Source organism: Pundamilia nyererei, unplaced genomic scaffold (genome assembly GCF_000239375.1).
Source record: "Pundamilia nyererei isolate P.nyererei 1_Seehausen unplaced genomic scaffold, PunNye1.0 scaffold00017, whole genome shotgun sequence".
NCBI lineage: Eukaryota > Metazoa > Chordata > Actinopteri > Cichliformes > Cichlidae > Pundamilia > Pundamilia nyererei.
The window spans coordinates 1,745,027-1,761,489 of NW_005187418.1; the positions used below are offsets into that span (position 1 = coordinate 1,745,027).

The 16,463-nt window shown below is 41.1% G+C and overlaps 2 protein-coding genes across 2 annotated transcripts in view; one reads left to right on the forward strand and one right to left on the reverse strand.

Moving 5' to 3' along the window:
* acsf2 (acyl-CoA synthetase family member 2) overlaps positions 1-15,810 on the forward strand; it is a 21,910-nt gene extending 6,100 nt beyond the window's left edge. Inside the window, exons 9-16 of the mRNA XM_005725944.1 lie at positions 957-1,048; positions 1,144-1,220; positions 11,218-11,325; positions 11,653-11,804; positions 12,315-12,456; positions 13,366-13,476; positions 13,562-13,630; positions 15,400-15,810. Of these exons, the coding sequence (XP_005726001.1) occupies positions 957-1,048; positions 1,144-1,220; positions 11,218-11,325; positions 11,653-11,804; positions 12,315-12,456; positions 13,366-13,476; positions 13,562-13,630; positions 15,400-15,450 (802 nt within the window). The 3' untranslated portion in view covers positions 15,451-15,810. The remainder of the gene's footprint in view (positions 1-956; positions 1,049-1,143; positions 1,221-11,217; positions 11,326-11,652; positions 11,805-12,314; positions 12,457-13,365; positions 13,477-13,561; positions 13,631-15,399) is intronic.
* Positions 1,400-9,503, reverse strand: chad (chondroadherin). The gene is made up of 4 exons (XM_005725765.2): positions 8,556-9,503; positions 5,797-5,960; positions 4,496-4,658; positions 1,400-2,448 (listed from the first exon to the last, which is right to left on the reverse strand). Exons 1-3 carry the CDS (start codon positions 9,339-9,341, stop codon positions 4,511-4,513), a joined length of 1,098 nt encoding a protein of 365 aa, XP_005725822.1. The 5' UTR covers positions 9,342-9,503; the 3' UTR covers positions 1,400-2,448; positions 4,496-4,510.
* Positions 15,811-16,463: the final 653 nt, after the last annotated feature.

Genomic DNA, 16,463 nt, shown 5'->3' on the forward strand with positions numbered 1-16,463 from the left:
TGTGTGTGTGTGTGTGTGTGTGTGTGTGTGTGTGTGTGTGTGTGTGTGTGTGTGTGTGTGTGTGTGTGATGTCTCCCACGCTTGCCAAAGCGCAATGGATCCATGTTTTCATGTTTACAGCAAATTCTGAAAATTTAACAAATGTTGTCTCGTCTGACTCTCAATTTCTGCAGTGAGCGAATGTGAAGTGAAATGTAGTTATATTTATAGAAAACAAATTCAAAACAACAGTCACCTCAAGGTGCTTTATATTGTAAAGTGAAGACCCTACAATATTAGAAAGAACCACAACAATGAGATGACCCCCTATGAGCAGCGCTTGGGGTTAGCAGGAAGAAACCTCCAGCAGGACCAAGCTCAGGGAGGGGCGGGGCCATCTGCTGTGACCGGTTGGGTGTGGAAGAAAAGAGGAGAGATGTGAAGTTTGATAACTGCTATTTAAAATGTAGCTTCAGTTTCCTGATATTAGGTGACGGGAGTTGCGGCATTCCTTTTTTCTTTTTTTTTCCTTCTATTGACAATTCTCTATAAACCTTAGAGATGGTTTACAGAAATGCTCAGTCCTGTGTATACACAGTGTGCCTTGACTGCTGGTTTATGCACAAATGGACTTTGAGGCCTCAAAGATAGAGCTGAATGTGTGACATCACGGCGTCTGTGTACATCATTTATATACAGTCTCATCTGTGGTTACAGTTCTGCTTTCTCTGCAGTTGTTGAGTTCTTCTCAGACTCCTGTAGTCACCTGTTTGATAACAAAAGTGCATCATAACCTTGGATACAGCTAATTTGCACTTTTGGTTTTGGGGCCATTTCACACAGTTTTGTTTTTGTTTTGTTTTTTGTCCAGTTGTTATCATATGCAGATATTACATTTATATAAATACGTAATCAGTAACAAAAAGTGTTTTTTGTTAACGAATATTTTAAACACTGTCCAAATGTTCTCTTCTCAGGTGCACCTTCATCTATGGCACGCCCACCATGTATGTCGACATGCTCAACCAGCCGGACCTCACTAAATATGACTTGTCATCAGTGGAGGGAGGTGAGAAAAGAAAATGATTTTTAAAGTTCATTTTCTGATATATTTTTTTTTTTTGCATTTATTTGCTTCTGTTTGTTTACATCTTTGAACTTTAGGCATCATGGCTGGTTCACCCTGCCCTCAAGAACTTGTGAAGAAAGTTTTCTCTGACTTGAATGCGAAGGAAATAACAGTGAGTCTTTTTTTGTTTTTTCCCCCCAGTATAAGGTCAATGTTTGATTTATGAGTGATTTAATGGTGCAGTTTAACCTTTGCCCACTAGGGGGAGACAAATCCTCAGAAAAACGACATAATCGAGTGAGTTCTGATTTTTAAGGTAGAGACACAACAGTAGGCGTCTTGTAAGAAGGAATCTGTAAAAAGTTTATTGGATGTTAGCACTTCCAAAAGTCCAGGCTGAATATACATGAGCTATGTCTGAGGAAACCCTCTGATTTGCTGTTAGATGCTTGTTTAAAAAAAAAAAGTGAAAAGTGACAATGTCTCACAAAGAATTTGCTACAATGATCCTGCATTCATCTTCTTATTGACCAGGGTAGAAAAAAAATGACGATTCACTGATCTTGTCCTCACTTTCAGTCTTTTTGGCCACTCTAAATGTCAGTGAAGGTGTGCATGCAGAAACGAGGATAGATAAAGTGTCGTTGTTTGTGCAGCTCTTCACGTTATCCTCTGTTTGAACTGAGCTGTTTTCAGCTCCTCCACCTTTTAAGCCAACTTTTGCCTGATTGGCTGTGTCTTGCAAACAGAAGGTTGAAACAGGAGCTGAGCGGGGCTTCCTCAGAGAGCCACGTTGAGGATATCAGCTCATCTGCTGGGGCTGAACTCAAGGCTCTTTAAAAACGTGGTTTAACATGTTGAAGAAGACACTTTTACCAAGAGCTGAACAGGAAGAAAAACAGACAAGCAAGCAACCACGCACAGGTGATTTTTGGTCAATGGTTGATGGGTGTTTCCAGTCTTTCTTTTTAAAGCTTTAAAGACAAGAATGGAAACAATCTCCTTGACACATGAGCTTATTTTAAGCTCATGTGTTTTGTTTTACTTAGACTGATTCACGGTTTGTCCATTGTGCTGAAAAATTGAATGCGCAGGGACGGGATGGCGAATCTCTCCTCAACATTTTCCTCATTTACTTAAAAGCATCCCTTTTTTCCATCCCATCTGCTTCCACTTCATGCTGAAGTCTTCATCTTTGATATAAATGAATGAGAATTATATTTAAATCAAGTCGATGCGTGTTTGTGTGTAACTGAAGCAGACCAAGGGCGATGTGTGTGTCTGTGTTTATGCTGCTGACAGCCTCTGGCAGATGAATAGATGGAGAGTCTTTAAGTAGAAACAGTTAGCATTGCTTTCATTGTAGCCGGTCACCTGGACGGGCTCCTGCTCGGCGTCTCCTGTGGGAGAAAAGACACAAACTCAGCAGCCAAGTCAAACAGTCGGCCCTCCAACCAGAGACCCCGCGACCTGGACTCGGTGTGCTGGACCCCAGGGCCAAGATGGAAACGTTCAGTCTGGGATAGAGGGGGAGCACACGGAGTTCTGTGGTCAAAAAGAGAAAATCATAACAGTGCAACGCCAAATCTGAGCTACTCCAAAACCACCTTAAACCTCATTTGGGAAGCCGCTGTCACAATGCACCAAAGTCCAGCTGAAAACCTTCCATCACAGCCGAGATGAGACTTTATACTTGCACAAAACTGCACATCAGGCGTTTGTAAAGACCAGCGAGCGTTTAACTGTCATTTAACGGTCTACAGTTTCCAGTTAATTATCGCTCTTTCAGAGATGTTTTCACAGCTATTTGTTTATCTGTCAGTAAGGCTGTAGAAAAACTACAGGGCTGACTGTTATGAAACTTGGAGAGGTGGAGCGGAGACAAAGAAAGAACTCATTAAATTTCTTCATGTCAGAGTGCTCTTCTGTTTTAAAATAAGCATCGTTTCACAGCCTGTGTGGGAAGCAGATTCCTCTTTAGATGTCTTGTCTTTAGGAGCTTTTAAAGATGGGAAATTTGCTGAGAGTTGACACTGATCACATGTTAAAAGTTATGATCAGCTTGGCATCAGACACTCAGAAGCTGCTTTGCATACTTTGCATTCTCTAAAATGAGTTAAATACAACCTCAAAAGAGCCACACATGACAGATTAACTTGTAGTAATGACTTTCTCTGTGACTTGATCAGACTCTGTGGAGGAATTTTGGAGCACTCTTCTAGTGTTGCTTCGGTTCCCACCAACGTATTTTAATCAGTTTGAGGTCGGGTTCATTGCAGCGTCTTGATTCTGTTGTAGATTTGCTGCTGTGCTTTGGATCGTCGTCCTGTTTCATGTCCCACAGCTAAAGCTCGGCTTACAGAGGTCCTCACATTTGACTCTAGAATACTTTCGCGTTCAGATGAGTTTATGGTCGACTCGAGGACTGCAAGGTGCCCAAATAGCGACTTCTCAACCACTGTGCTGACAGTTGGTACGAGGTGTATGTGCTGATGTTCTCCAATCTGTGCATTATAGCCAAACATCTCCACTTTGTTGCAGAAATCTTTCTTTAGCTGCAACTTTGCAAACCTGACCCAACTCCTGGCAACCTTTGCAAACGAGCCATCATTGTTCAGTCTTTCTAACTGTAGCGTCTGAGGTCTAGCTCTTCTGCAGTTTTGCATGCTCTGATCTTGGGATAATTGTTAAAATAAAGGACGACACAATTTAATGTGTCACTGGTTGAATTTTCTGCTGAGTTTTTGTCTGCAAAACATAATTAATTTCTTTATTTTGTTTTGCAAATAAAAATGTTAGCGTTTATGTCTAAGTTAAATTTGTCCTCACATATAGTAGTAAAAAAACGTTGTGTTTTCTCAACTAGAGCAACAACATCATCACTGATTTCTTATCTTTTTCTCTTATACTGGTCTTATAGAAGGCTTTGAGACCTGATTTGTTATAATTTACATCAGAAAAGCTCAACTTAAAGTGGCGGCTGCTCTCCCTGGAGTCAACACAAGAAAACAATCAGATAATTACAGAAAAGCTCCCTGGTATTCCCTAAAGCCCAAGTTAAAATGTTTAGATCTTATTTTTACTTGGCAACAGGAAAAACAGACAAAAGAAACAGAAAAGAAAACCAACAAAACTGTCTTCAAAACTACTTAAAATTGCTGACATGATCATTTAATTTATCAACTGCTGTATTGTGTATAAAAATAAAAATAAAAAGCCCCTGGAAGTCAGTGATCCCAAACCCTCCCAAAAAGTCAGAATATTAACACCTAAAAACCAAAAATTGTTTTCTTTAGAACTTATTTTTCGATATTTTAATCGGTGATCTTTAGAGGTGCTGATGCTCCAAGCCCAGGTTTCTGGTCTTCATGCACCACTTCCTGGCTGCAGCTTCATATTCTGAGTAGTAATCTACATTTCCTCTTCTCGTCATGGCTTGTTCGGTACCTGTGGGCCGTGAGTTCATTGGCGCATGCCCTTTTTGGCCCTCGCTGTCTTCGGTCTGCAGCGCTTGAAGCCAGTGATGTCTCTGACCTGCTTGCCCTTATGCTGATTCGGAGATGCGCACAGTGCATCTGGACGGTTCAGGCTTGGGATCGAGTCCATCCACCTGGAAGAAGCCAAAATATGAGAAGCATGAAGGAGCATCTTTCTTATTTAATACAGTGTGTGAACCTGAATAGACACTGTTTCCTGTTCGATAACCGTGAAGCTGCTCCTGTGTTTGTAGCTGTCAGTGATGCTGCAGGAGTTTGCTGGTTGGCTGAACAGGCTGATTCTTTAGCCTCGACAAATGCTGGATGATTTAGCAAAAAACGTCGTGCAGAAAGTTCCCAGAGGAGGAATCATATGGCTTTAAAGTCAGTGGCGCTACCAGCAGAGTTTAGCGTAAAATTACATGAACGATACGAATGGATTGTATGTTACAAATTTCATGGCAATCAGGATGAAGAGAAGCAACGTTATTAAAGTAGCACAAAGACTTCATGTGAAAAACGGATGTATCCACCATATCATCGTTATGTGGGAGATTTAGCGTTTTGGGACCTCAAGTTTTTTTTTGTTTTTTTGAAGGGACCATATTTAGGTAATATTAAAGTAATTTTTTAATGCAGTTATTTTATGCAAAAGAAACCTTGCATTCTTTCCAGTGGCCACTAGGGGGCAACTGACTGAAGGTTGAACAAATCTGAGAAACTCCTTTACATTTCTTGATTTTATGACCTCGGGGGGGATTCCTAATGAGTTTATTGTATTACAGAAATCTTATTCAACCCAGCATGATGTTCACTTTGTGACCGATTGGCTCGTGTAGAGTAAAAAACAGATGTGAGATGTGAATTACTGCTAAACTGAGTCACTGTGAGTAATGGTTGTTTGAAGCACAGTATAAATGTGCTTTTTGTGTTGTCTTTTAAAAAAAAGGTGAAAATTCTGAAATTAGAAGAATAGTTGGATTTTTTTACAACATAAATGTGCAATTCTGCCACAGTTTGTGTTTATAACATTTAAATATATCACAGTTATCATCACGTGCATATGATGACATTGCTGCTTTATAATCTGAGCTCGTTACAGTTACAATATGCATGAATTCTTTTGTGGCTTTTATTCTTTTTTTCTAATTTTTTTAATTTAAAAAATATATATTTTGGAATGGAAAAATATCAAAAGTCAAAATATTTAAAGATCCCCTCATTCCAGGAATCCTACTCGATCGTTAGTTGAAGATCAGCTTTGAGTCTTACTTGCGCAGTGGAGCTATCTGGCAGCTGCAGTTCCACGGGTTGTTGAAGAGGGTGAGGTTGGTGATGGTGTTGAACTGGAGGCTTTTGGGAATCGACTTTAGCCTGTTGTTTTCCAGGTGAAGCACCTTGACCGTCGTCACACCGGTAAATGCGCCGTCGGATAACTAGAAAAATGCAGAGCAGCACATGAGCTGTATTTTATTTCTGTTTTGTTTTTTTAAGGGAGTGGAAATCTACCTGAAACTTGCGTGAAATGTTGGTAAAAATCTCGGGATATCCTCCATATCTGTCCAGGGTGTGTGGGGTAAGGGCGGGGGTAGAGCAAGGGAGTCGTGCCAGCGTTTTCCTCTTTGGAAAAGTGTTGGTGCAGGAGGAAGGATGAGAGGTGGCTTTCATCCCAAACACTGACAGTCTGTGAACTCTTTCTTTCCTTCACGGGTGCTAAAAGCTTCAGAGAGGTGCTACATGAGCTGACGTACATCAAGTGTCGTCTCCACCAGCAGGAGGACACGGGCGGATGAGAGGGGAGCAGAGCTTTGCTTGTTTTATGTAAGACTGGAGGAGAAGAGGTCGTTTGGAAATTTCCACTGCAGAGTGAGAAGTCGCTGAGGCGCTGGTGTTTTGAAGGAGTGAAAGATGGATGACTTCCAGCCTGGTCGAGGTGTGTTCACTCCTTCTGTCGTCTCAGTCTTCGGGATGCTGCCATGAAGGCTCGCAAAGGCCCCAATTGTCCATTCAGCTGGGCCAATGGCAGGCTAAAAATACTCCTCTTTCATGCACCGTGGAACACCCTGCCTCTATTTACCTGTCTCCTCAACCCTCCTGACCTGTTTACAGGACCCTCACAGCCAAAGCAGAAAACGCCTCGCTGAAAATAACACTTGTGCAATAATTAGACTCGGCCACGCTTGGCCATACTCCAGCAAACAAAAACAAACCAAAAATACCAGCATTTGGCTGGAAATCTGCTTAATCTGCCCCGGCCGTGTGTGCTGGAGTCGGCGCCTCCTGCTGCTTCCACCTGGCTCGCGCACAGCCTCAGCGTGAGAAGCTTGTTATTTTACAGTTTACCTTTCTGGGATGCCTCCATATTTTGGCACAGGTACACTCAAATATTGGATTAACCCTGGAGTATGAGGCAAACATGCTCTCGAAGAGCTTAAACTGTACGCGCTCCTGCTGCAGCTGATGTGGAGGAACAGACGGGCGTCCCACAGGCTGCTGTGAAAACATCTGTCTCATTAGGTTCAACTCACTTTCTCATATGGGGCATTAAAATGGTCTGTTTTAATCTAATTTCTGGACACGTTCCAATTTAAATACAGCAGTGATGAGTAAAACTGCACTCCAGGGCACAAGGGAGGATCCACAGTTGGAGTCACTTCCTCTGACATGTTTGGGTTGTACTTTTGACCTGCCGTCATTGAAGAGGCTGATTGGAGCGTGTTTTTAAAGGCACTGTTGAGACCATAAATGTAAAGTCCAGCTGGAATAACCAGTAAATGCATTTAACTCTCATTTCCCCTTAAAAGCTACAAAGAGGTTCAAGTCTTACCTCTTTGCTGACTGACAGGATTGGCTTGTTCCACCCTTTAATTAAATCTGTAATTGGATGCCAGGTGCCAAAATACTGAGTTTGTGCTTAATGGATGACCCTGAATTATTTATCCAAAACAGTTTCTCAGTACCTGGTTACAGCGTGAAGAAAAAAACAAATAAAAACTAAGGGCCTGGTTGAAGCTTTAATGCACACCCCTGCTCTCAGATTCTGTTGTTTGACAGGCTGAAGAAAAATCATTCTTTACACGCCTGCATGTCACAAACTTCTGACTTGTGACTCCTCAGATTAAAGTAAGCATCTCAAAATCCCCTGATTATGCAAACTGTTGTGCTCCTTGTCTTTGAAAAGACCTGTTGAATCACAGTTTTGATCACCACAAATCAAATCTCGTACATTTACCCTGACACCTGTCCGGCTTTATAATAAGTTCACTTATGCATCTGTCTGCATTTGCTAATTCACTTCAAAATAAAACTGAAGCTAAAGGTCATACTTGTAGAACGTTTTAAGACCCCACAAATTGAAATGTAGTACAGTTAGGTTTAATACGCACACGCTTCTCAGTAGATCAACTCTTAGAACTTCACAGCTTTTTGCTAAACTCCTGCTCTGATCTGCATCCGGAGAAAGATCCCATTTGGTTAAGCACATGTGTACCCTTGAGCATCAAACATCTGCTGTTTTCGAGAGATGGAAAACTGCAGCAGCAGCTTTGCATTATAAGCATGAACTGAGACACGTGTAGAGGAAGTGAGAACGCCCAAGAACACAAGACTGGCTTAAATCTCACTCTTTATGTAAGCTGTAATCACGGGATTAATGAGAGAAGACTATTGTGGGGGCACTTTTGTTCTTACCTGTTACAAGGAGGATGGTTTGGAAACTGCACTCATATAAATTTGTAGTTTTTTAGGGAAGCAAATATTAAGTCAGACATGCAGAGACCTTATTATGACATAACTGTTTTAGTTGGGCACAATGTTTTCTTAAAGCTGAGCCAATTAATTCAAAAGACCTTTACAAAGGCTGTCTTGTACGTTTCTTCTAAATAACCTGAAGATATTTAAGAGTCTACAAGCAGTTTGAAAAAGACCTAATTTCAACAGGTTGTTTAAATTTCAAGCCAAAACTTCTAGCAGTGACGTTTGCCAGGCTTGATGCTTTGCCAGTAATAAGCCCAGTAAAACCACAGACTGACCTTCTCCAGACCCATGTTGTCCAGGTGTAGTTTCTCCATATAGCGCCCAAAGCTCTGGAAGGCGTTGTCAGGGATAGTCTTCATGGGGTTCTTCCCCAGCGTGAGCTCCTCCACCACCCGCAGTTTGCTCATTGCCACGCTGGGATAAGTGGACATCTTGTTGCCGTCCAGGTGAAGTATGGCGAGGTTCTCTACGTCGTCCAGAGAGCTCGCATGCAGTGTCGTCAGCTCGTTGTTACTAATGTGCAGCCAGCGCAGGTCTTTGGCGCCCGAGAAGGTCCCCTGACGCAGCTCCCGCAGCTTATTGTCGCTGAGCTGCAGAACAAAGAGGTTGATCATTGGGGAGAAGATGCCCTTTGGCAGGTCGCTGATCTGGTTCCCGTCTAGGTGGAGGTAGGTGAGCTCGGTGAGATCCTCAAAGGCACCGGGCTTGATGGTGCTGATGTCATTGTTGGACAGGTAGAGGTAGACGAGCTTGTTCAGCCCCTTGAAGGCCTGGGATCCGATCTCTCGGAGGTGGCAGTGTTGCATGTGCAGAGAGATGAGTCCCTTGCTTTCGCTGAAGGCTCCTGTGGGTATGCTGCCCAGGTTGTTCCTCTGCAGGTTCAGCAAACGGGTGGCCTCCGACACCCGAGGGATCTTCTTCAGCCCCACGTCGTCACAGATGACGTGCTGAAGGTCACCGTGGCAGTGGCACTGGCTCGGGCACTGGGCCGGGGCGCCCCACACTATGATGCCCAGCATCAGGAGGCAGGTCCACAGCAACAACCAGCTCACACAGCGCATCCTGAAAAGCTTGTAAATGTAACTCGGGTCAGTTAGAAAAATCCTGCAAAAGTCTCAGAGATCTGCAGAGAAATGTGAAGAGCAAAGGCGAACGCTTGATCCTGTTTGTTTGTGCTGAGAAACAGACGGACAGAGGAGGAGAGAGGAGGTGGGCAGAGCTGAGAGACACTTTGAGAGGAGGATGGACAGAGCACACAGCACTATTTATAACATTTACTTGAGGAAAAATACTGAGGAGGGCCTGCCAGGGTGTTGGACTGAGAGATCTGCAGGAGGAAGTCAACTGTCTGAGAGTTTAACCCTAAATGAGCAGAAAGGTGAACCTCAACTAGTCTTTTTCTTTGCAGCTGGCTTCGTTTTTGCAGGATTTGCAATGAGCTTGCTGCAGGATGCACACCTTCAGACAGTTGATAAGAGTTTGTAACGTTTGATTAACTTCCAGGTGCATGTTAGACAACGTGGCACGAGGTCAGCTTGGCTCTGTGCTCGCTCCCAGACATCGCTATTGTTTTTTCAGTCTGCGGTGGCAGGAAAAGGAGCCACTCCTGTGTAGCTGTTTTATAACCTATAATAGTCTCCAGATGGCTTTTAATCCTATTGCAAAAAAAGATACTTCCATCATCACAGCAGTGAAAGTTTTAGATGCCACTTTACATTCCTGTGTGCATTCCTTTGTTTTGTGGTATCATGCAGTGGTATTTTTCCAGACCTCTGTGCAAATGATGGAGTGGCTTAACTTTTTATTTTTTATTTTGTAATGAATATGATTGGCTCAGGTTAGTGGATGGTTTGGCTTCAGGTGCGTGCGTTTATGAGATGAATGAACCCACCCAGGATAAACGGAATGTAGAGTTTACTTAACAAATCTAACATTTTATTGGCAATATTGTTTCCTGTGTGACTTTCCAGGTGAACGTTCTCACTGTAGCTCCTGTAAATTTCCCTAAAAGTCCCGTCTCCAGCAAAGTTGAACCTTTTTCTAGTGCACCTCCCGCTTCTTATAAACGTAGTAAAGAAAGTTAAATACATGATATATACCATAAACCAAATTTTAGAGGGTAACATGGTCAGAAATGGATGTAGTGCATGGCAGTAATTGACTGAATATAAAAAGAGCTAAGAGCTCACATGTGTAGTTAAAGTAGAAAAATGACTCCATTAGTTTGACTTTGTAAAACTTTATTTTTCTGCCATGATGGATATTTTATTTTGAAATGTTGAATAATGAAGTACATTAGCTGTGTAATATGCAATAGAAAATAAAACACTGAATATGGTAAGAATTTATTACTGCTAAATTATTTTTATTAATTCATTTTTAAGTAATAACATCAGATATTTTCCATTTCCAACTTTGCCTCTGAAAAGTTTAAGCCTTTTTCTCCTTTTATAAAGCACTGAGAACTGCTTTATTTTAGATCAATGTGAGTTTTCTTGCTTTATTATTTTAGTTTGTATGTCTTTATTGTTTAACTGTGGTGGTGTCTAGTTTTATTTTTCCTTAACATTCATTACAAACTGTTCTCTTTGTGTGTTTCATTCATATACAGTATGATACTATGATGCAGTCATGCATGTCGTCATAGTATCATAGCATTATGTGATTGGTCAGATCAGTCGTGTTGGTCCACTGTGTGCTGCCAAAAACCCCTCTGAGCCACTGGGGCATGGCTGGATACAGGACCTCTGGAGGCGCCCCCTAGTGTCTGATACTGGCACTTTCTTTGTTTATCTACAGGATGCATCAGAACAATTTGGTTTTTATTGTGGAGACTTTTGGCTTTTGTTTGTTTGTTTGTTTGTTTGTTTTTTTAAGTATTATTTGGACTCCACTGTGTTTCAGTCCCACCTGCTCATATCATTGCTTGTTTGACAGCTTGGATATGGCACCACAGAGAACAGCCCCGTGACGTTCCTCGCCTCCCCACTGGACAACGTGGAGAGAAAGACTGAGACTGTTGGCTACATTACAGATCACTTGGAGGTAATTTGGCATGCTTCTCAATATAAATACTGAAATGCATTAAAATAAGATTTATTTTGAGTGCAAAAACTCATCCAAACAAAACAATTTGGGGAGGGCTGAACACTTGAAAAAAAAAATCAGCAGGGAAGAAAACTTTTATTGTGACAAACAGTTATCGATGAAGGTGAATATTGGGGGAATATAGGGCAAAAAAACAAAGTAATGGTTTCAAAGAAAGCTTGTACTAGCCTGAGTGAATCAAAACTTCACTTCTTTAACTCTGTGCAATACACCAAAAAATGTTTGGTGAATAAAAGTATGAATCATGAGTCACCTGCTCCACAGGCTAAAATAGTGGACCCTACAACCGGGATGGTCGTACCTGTGGGTACCTCAGGAGAGATTATGATCAGAGGATACTGTGTGATGCTGGAATACTGGAATGACAAAGCAAAAACAGATGAGTGCATCACTAAAGACCGGTGGTACAAAACTGGGTAAGTTTAATATCGTTGACCATAGTATTTTATTACAGCGATTAGAGTATTCTGTTACAGGTACTGAACTGTGGTGGTTTGAATCATATCTTTCTGATAGACTCCAGTTTGTTCATGTAAATGGAGAGTCCTCTTCACACACTAAGGTTAATTATGGAGTTCCACAGGGTTCAGTACTAGGGCCAATTCTGTTTACATTATTACACATGCTTCCCTCACCAGTATCATTAGAAGGCATAGCTTATATTTTCACTGCTATGCTGATGACACCCAACTTTATCTGTCCATGAAGCCAGATAACATACACAAATTAGTTAAACTGCAGGAATGTCTTACAGATATAAAGACCTGGATGGGTCTTTAGTTAATCATCACTACTTTACAGCTGTTAGTATTGTCTGCATTTTCAGGCAGATAGGCTTTAAAAATGACTTCTGATTCTGTTAAAAGGCTGATTCTCTCCCATCCTTGTTCTTGGGCATTTAACTGTTTCTTTGTCCTCTTGGCCAGCGACATCGGCAGCATGGATACATACGGCTACTGCAGGATAGACGGCAGGATTAAAGACATGATCATCAGGGGAGGAGAGAACATTTACCCGGCAGAAATCGAGCAGTTTCTGCACAGACACCCCAAAGTTAAAGAGGCACAGGTGAGCTCAAACAGCAAGGGCTGAGCAGTAAACCTAGAGGGTGTAATAGGAAAACGAGAAGGGAGACTAACCGTACTCAATTATTCACTAGAAATTCTGTCGGTGAACTTCAGAAGCGCATAGAGTTTTATTTTAACATCAGACTGGCGTTCACTAAGATTGCTACAGCAGAAATTAAATTTTACTGAACCACACTTCAGAACAAGTCTTGTTAAAACTGTGTTAAGAGTGTGGCTTGATATTGTGTGTCATCAGTCTGAATTTCTTAACTTTTCTTAACACCTATTGTGCATTATTTACAAGTCCAAAAGGCAGGGTGACCCCTCCAACACACCACTCCCCCCATCAATGTGGCTAGGTGCATAATTGTTGGAAAGACACAAGTTTAGTCTCTGTACACCACCTCAGTGGATTTTAATCCAGCGGTCAAGAATGCACTTTCACCTTTTTTAATTTGGTGGGGAGTTTTTTGCATTCCAGTTTCAGTTAAAAGCCAACAAGAATGAGAGCACACATGTGATTTAGATTTTTTTTTAAAAAGTGTTATAAAGAACACGTTTAAAGTCGCACGAAAACCATAGAGTCAGTGGAACATGCAAAGCGGCCTCCAGACTTTGCCAGGTTTTCAGTTAGGACACCCCCAAGAACATTTTAAGAAAATGTTAACATTTAAAATATTTGTTTTTTTCCTTTAAATTTTTTTTATTATATTAACCCCTTAAAGAGTGTCTTGACTTGGCTTAATCTTTTGGCCCTTCATGTGATGTCTAATCCTCTGTATTTGTCTTAGTTTCGATCTTCGTGTGCAGCGTTTGAATGTCCAAAGTTCTGTTCAGATATTTAAGATTTTGTACTGCTGACTGTTTGCTGTGTGATTCTAAATGTTCCTCGTTTCCTGCTGTTTTTCAGGTGGTGGGAGTTAAAGATGAGCGTATGGGTGAGGAGATCTGTGCCTGCATCAAACTGGTGGATGGAGCAGACTGCACTGCAGAAGAAATCAAAGCTTACTGCAAGGGACAGGTGGGGCACAGTTCCCGTCTTATATTTCATAATGAGCTGGAATTGTGTTGCACCATAATGAGCGCTGTTCATTTGCTCCTTTCAGATCTCCCACTTCAAGATTCCTCGTTACGTACTTTTTGTAACCAGCTACCCACTCACGATCACTGGAAAGGTAATTTCCTCAGTCCTGGCTCCTCTACCGAGTTCATAAAAAGCAGGAATTTCTTCCAGGATTCTTACAAATGACATAAATTAATCAGCAGGTTTAATAAAATGTCATTCATCCTGAGTGAAAAACATCTGTATTTAGCAGCTGCTGTAACAGTCTGCAATAATTTAGGGGAAGGAGAAATCCAGGATGAAAACACAAACTCCCCTCTGGTTCTTGTGTTTCTCTCGTGGGATGCTATTTAATATCATTTACTGTAGACTTGGCCCTGTGTTTGAACAGGCTTGCCCTGAATGCTCTCAGACAGGAGGGACGGGAAGCTATTAGCTCGTCTGCACGTACACTATGGCCTGTTAGATGAATCCCAGAGGGCTGGCAGGCCGTACTCGACCTGGACCATCAGATCAGATAAAACCAAAACCTCGATTTGAGATTTCTTCTAAACGGATCAAGTACGATATGATAAAACTTTCAGAAAAATGCAAAAAATGTTCTGCGTTCATGTTATAATTGTAACTACTCATTTGTGTCTGCTCAGATCAGCAGGTGATTGTTTGTGGCATTCAAACACATGGAAGTTGCAGAATGCCCTCTGATGGACAGAGTATGCGACATCAATGCAACGTTGATTGAATGGTGTTTCTCTTGTCGTTTGTTTAATTTAAAATTTTATTTATCGTGGAATATTTTAGTTGAGCTCTAAAAATGAACGTCACTCAGATAAATATGAAAGTTACTGGTGCATTTTTGGTTTGCTTGGAGATTTCTGTGTGAAAAGAAAAGAAGCCAAACCACAGGAAAATGCTAAGAGTTCACAAACTGGGGTAAATCTGACCACAAGGGTGACGTCAGTAGTTTGTATATTCTGCTCTGATGTAGCTAATGCATTGTGTCGGTTTACACTGATTTTTGCCATTCAAGAAAAAAAATACTGTTGGTATTTACGTAGAGAGCAGAGTGACAAGTTGCATGTAAGAGACTGATCCTTGCATGTGTATTTCTGGGAGTTCCTGTCTTGAGGCATAAAATATGGGGGATAATTAAATCAAGTGTGCACACTGATTTACGTTTACCACACGCTATTTAGCACTAATTCTGCCAACATTTAACACAGAGAAAGAGCACGTCTTATTTTTTTATTTTTAGAAAACTGCACAACTTCTGTAAATCACCCGTAAAACTAACCACACCCATTAGCGATATTTGGGGTTTGCATTCACATGTTGTTTTGTCCAATTTAGTAAAACTGGCACTTGTAATCCAAGCTGACGCACCAAAAACTTCACTATCTAGTTGTTGGATGAGTTGTTACGAGGTGGGAAATTGTCCATAGAGGTCAGACCAGGCTTGTAAACATGTTTATTTATGCTGTAAAATTGTAACATGTAACATGGAAGTCTGTGAGGACTGACTCACTTTTGGAGGCAGCCTTAAGTGGTCATTAGAGGAAGTAATCGAATTAGATTCACTTGTAGTTTTGGCAATTTTCACAGAGATGCATTTGACATCTGAGTGCTCAAAGCTGTTATGAAAGACTCTTAGATTGATTTAAAATAATTATTTATTGTATTGACCCCAGTTAGTGACAGATTTTAATTTGCGTTCTGATTTCTTACGAATTAAATGGAATCACCAGCACACAATAAAACACTCGACCCCATTTACTAATAGGTTTTTATATATTCATGTACTTTGACGCTGCAGATTTGTCCATTTAGTGCTCCTGCAAAAAGTTGTTGTTGATTCATGTCATTCTTCTTTTTGTCTTTCAGATCCAAAAGAACAAACTGAGTGAACAGGTGGAGAAGCAACTGAAGGAGTGAAAATGAAAAGCTACAAACTGTACAGAGGGAATTTAATTAATACGTGTGCGTATATCAGATACCAAAGATACAAATTGGGATTGTCAGAACTGGCCAACAGAAAACGCCTCAAGATCTTGTAACGAGTGGTTACAGGGGCAATGTAACCCCCCCCCAAAACAGTATCCTGTACCTGCTGCAGAAAATAGTCCCACATAGAAACACTATTTACTTGTAAGGGCCCTTTTTAAGTGCTTTTGTCTGTATAGGCAGGACAAAGGTTGTAAGGTTTTTAAAATGTTTTTTTTTAATGATTTTTAAAAATTTATAAAAACAAAAATCTTCATTATATGAACTTGAAATAAACCTTTTTACAAATTATTAAAACCAGGCATGCAGGTTCCTCTTGTTACGGAAAGAATGAAGGGGTTTTTTTTGGGGGGTTTTTTTGTTTTTTATTGTCCTCGATGGCAGGTGCAGGCCTCTTAAGCCTGCCATTCAGAAATATGCACACATGTTCCACTTTAAAAAATATGAGCTTTAAAGTGAGTGAGCATTGTTCAGAGCTGTAAAGAATTTCCTGACCAGGCTACATGTGCAGTTCACCTGACGCTGGGCTGCTGGATCGGATGTCGTCTCCTGTCTAGACCTGAAGGACTCGGCCCAGAAATAGCCCTTAAGAGCCCAAATGAAAACAAACTGTGCTGCTGGCTCTTAAGAGAGAACCTCAAAGTTTATTTAGCATTTTTTATTTAACATATTTTGGGTTTGGATTAAATGTTTCAGGACATGGTATTCCTACCATGCGCCAAGTACAGGAGGTGGTTTTAACAGGGAAAGGCAAAGGAATGCACATTTCAAGGAGGAAAAATGGGATTTGAGACAAAGAGTGAGTTTGTTCTCCTTTTAGACTCGAGACTTTTGTTTTCAAATTGTCACCATGCATTCCTTTGACTGGGAGGTTATTACAGGTGATACTAATAACCAAACTGTTCTCCCAAGAGGTGAATGCATTGGTGGAGCAATGCATACAA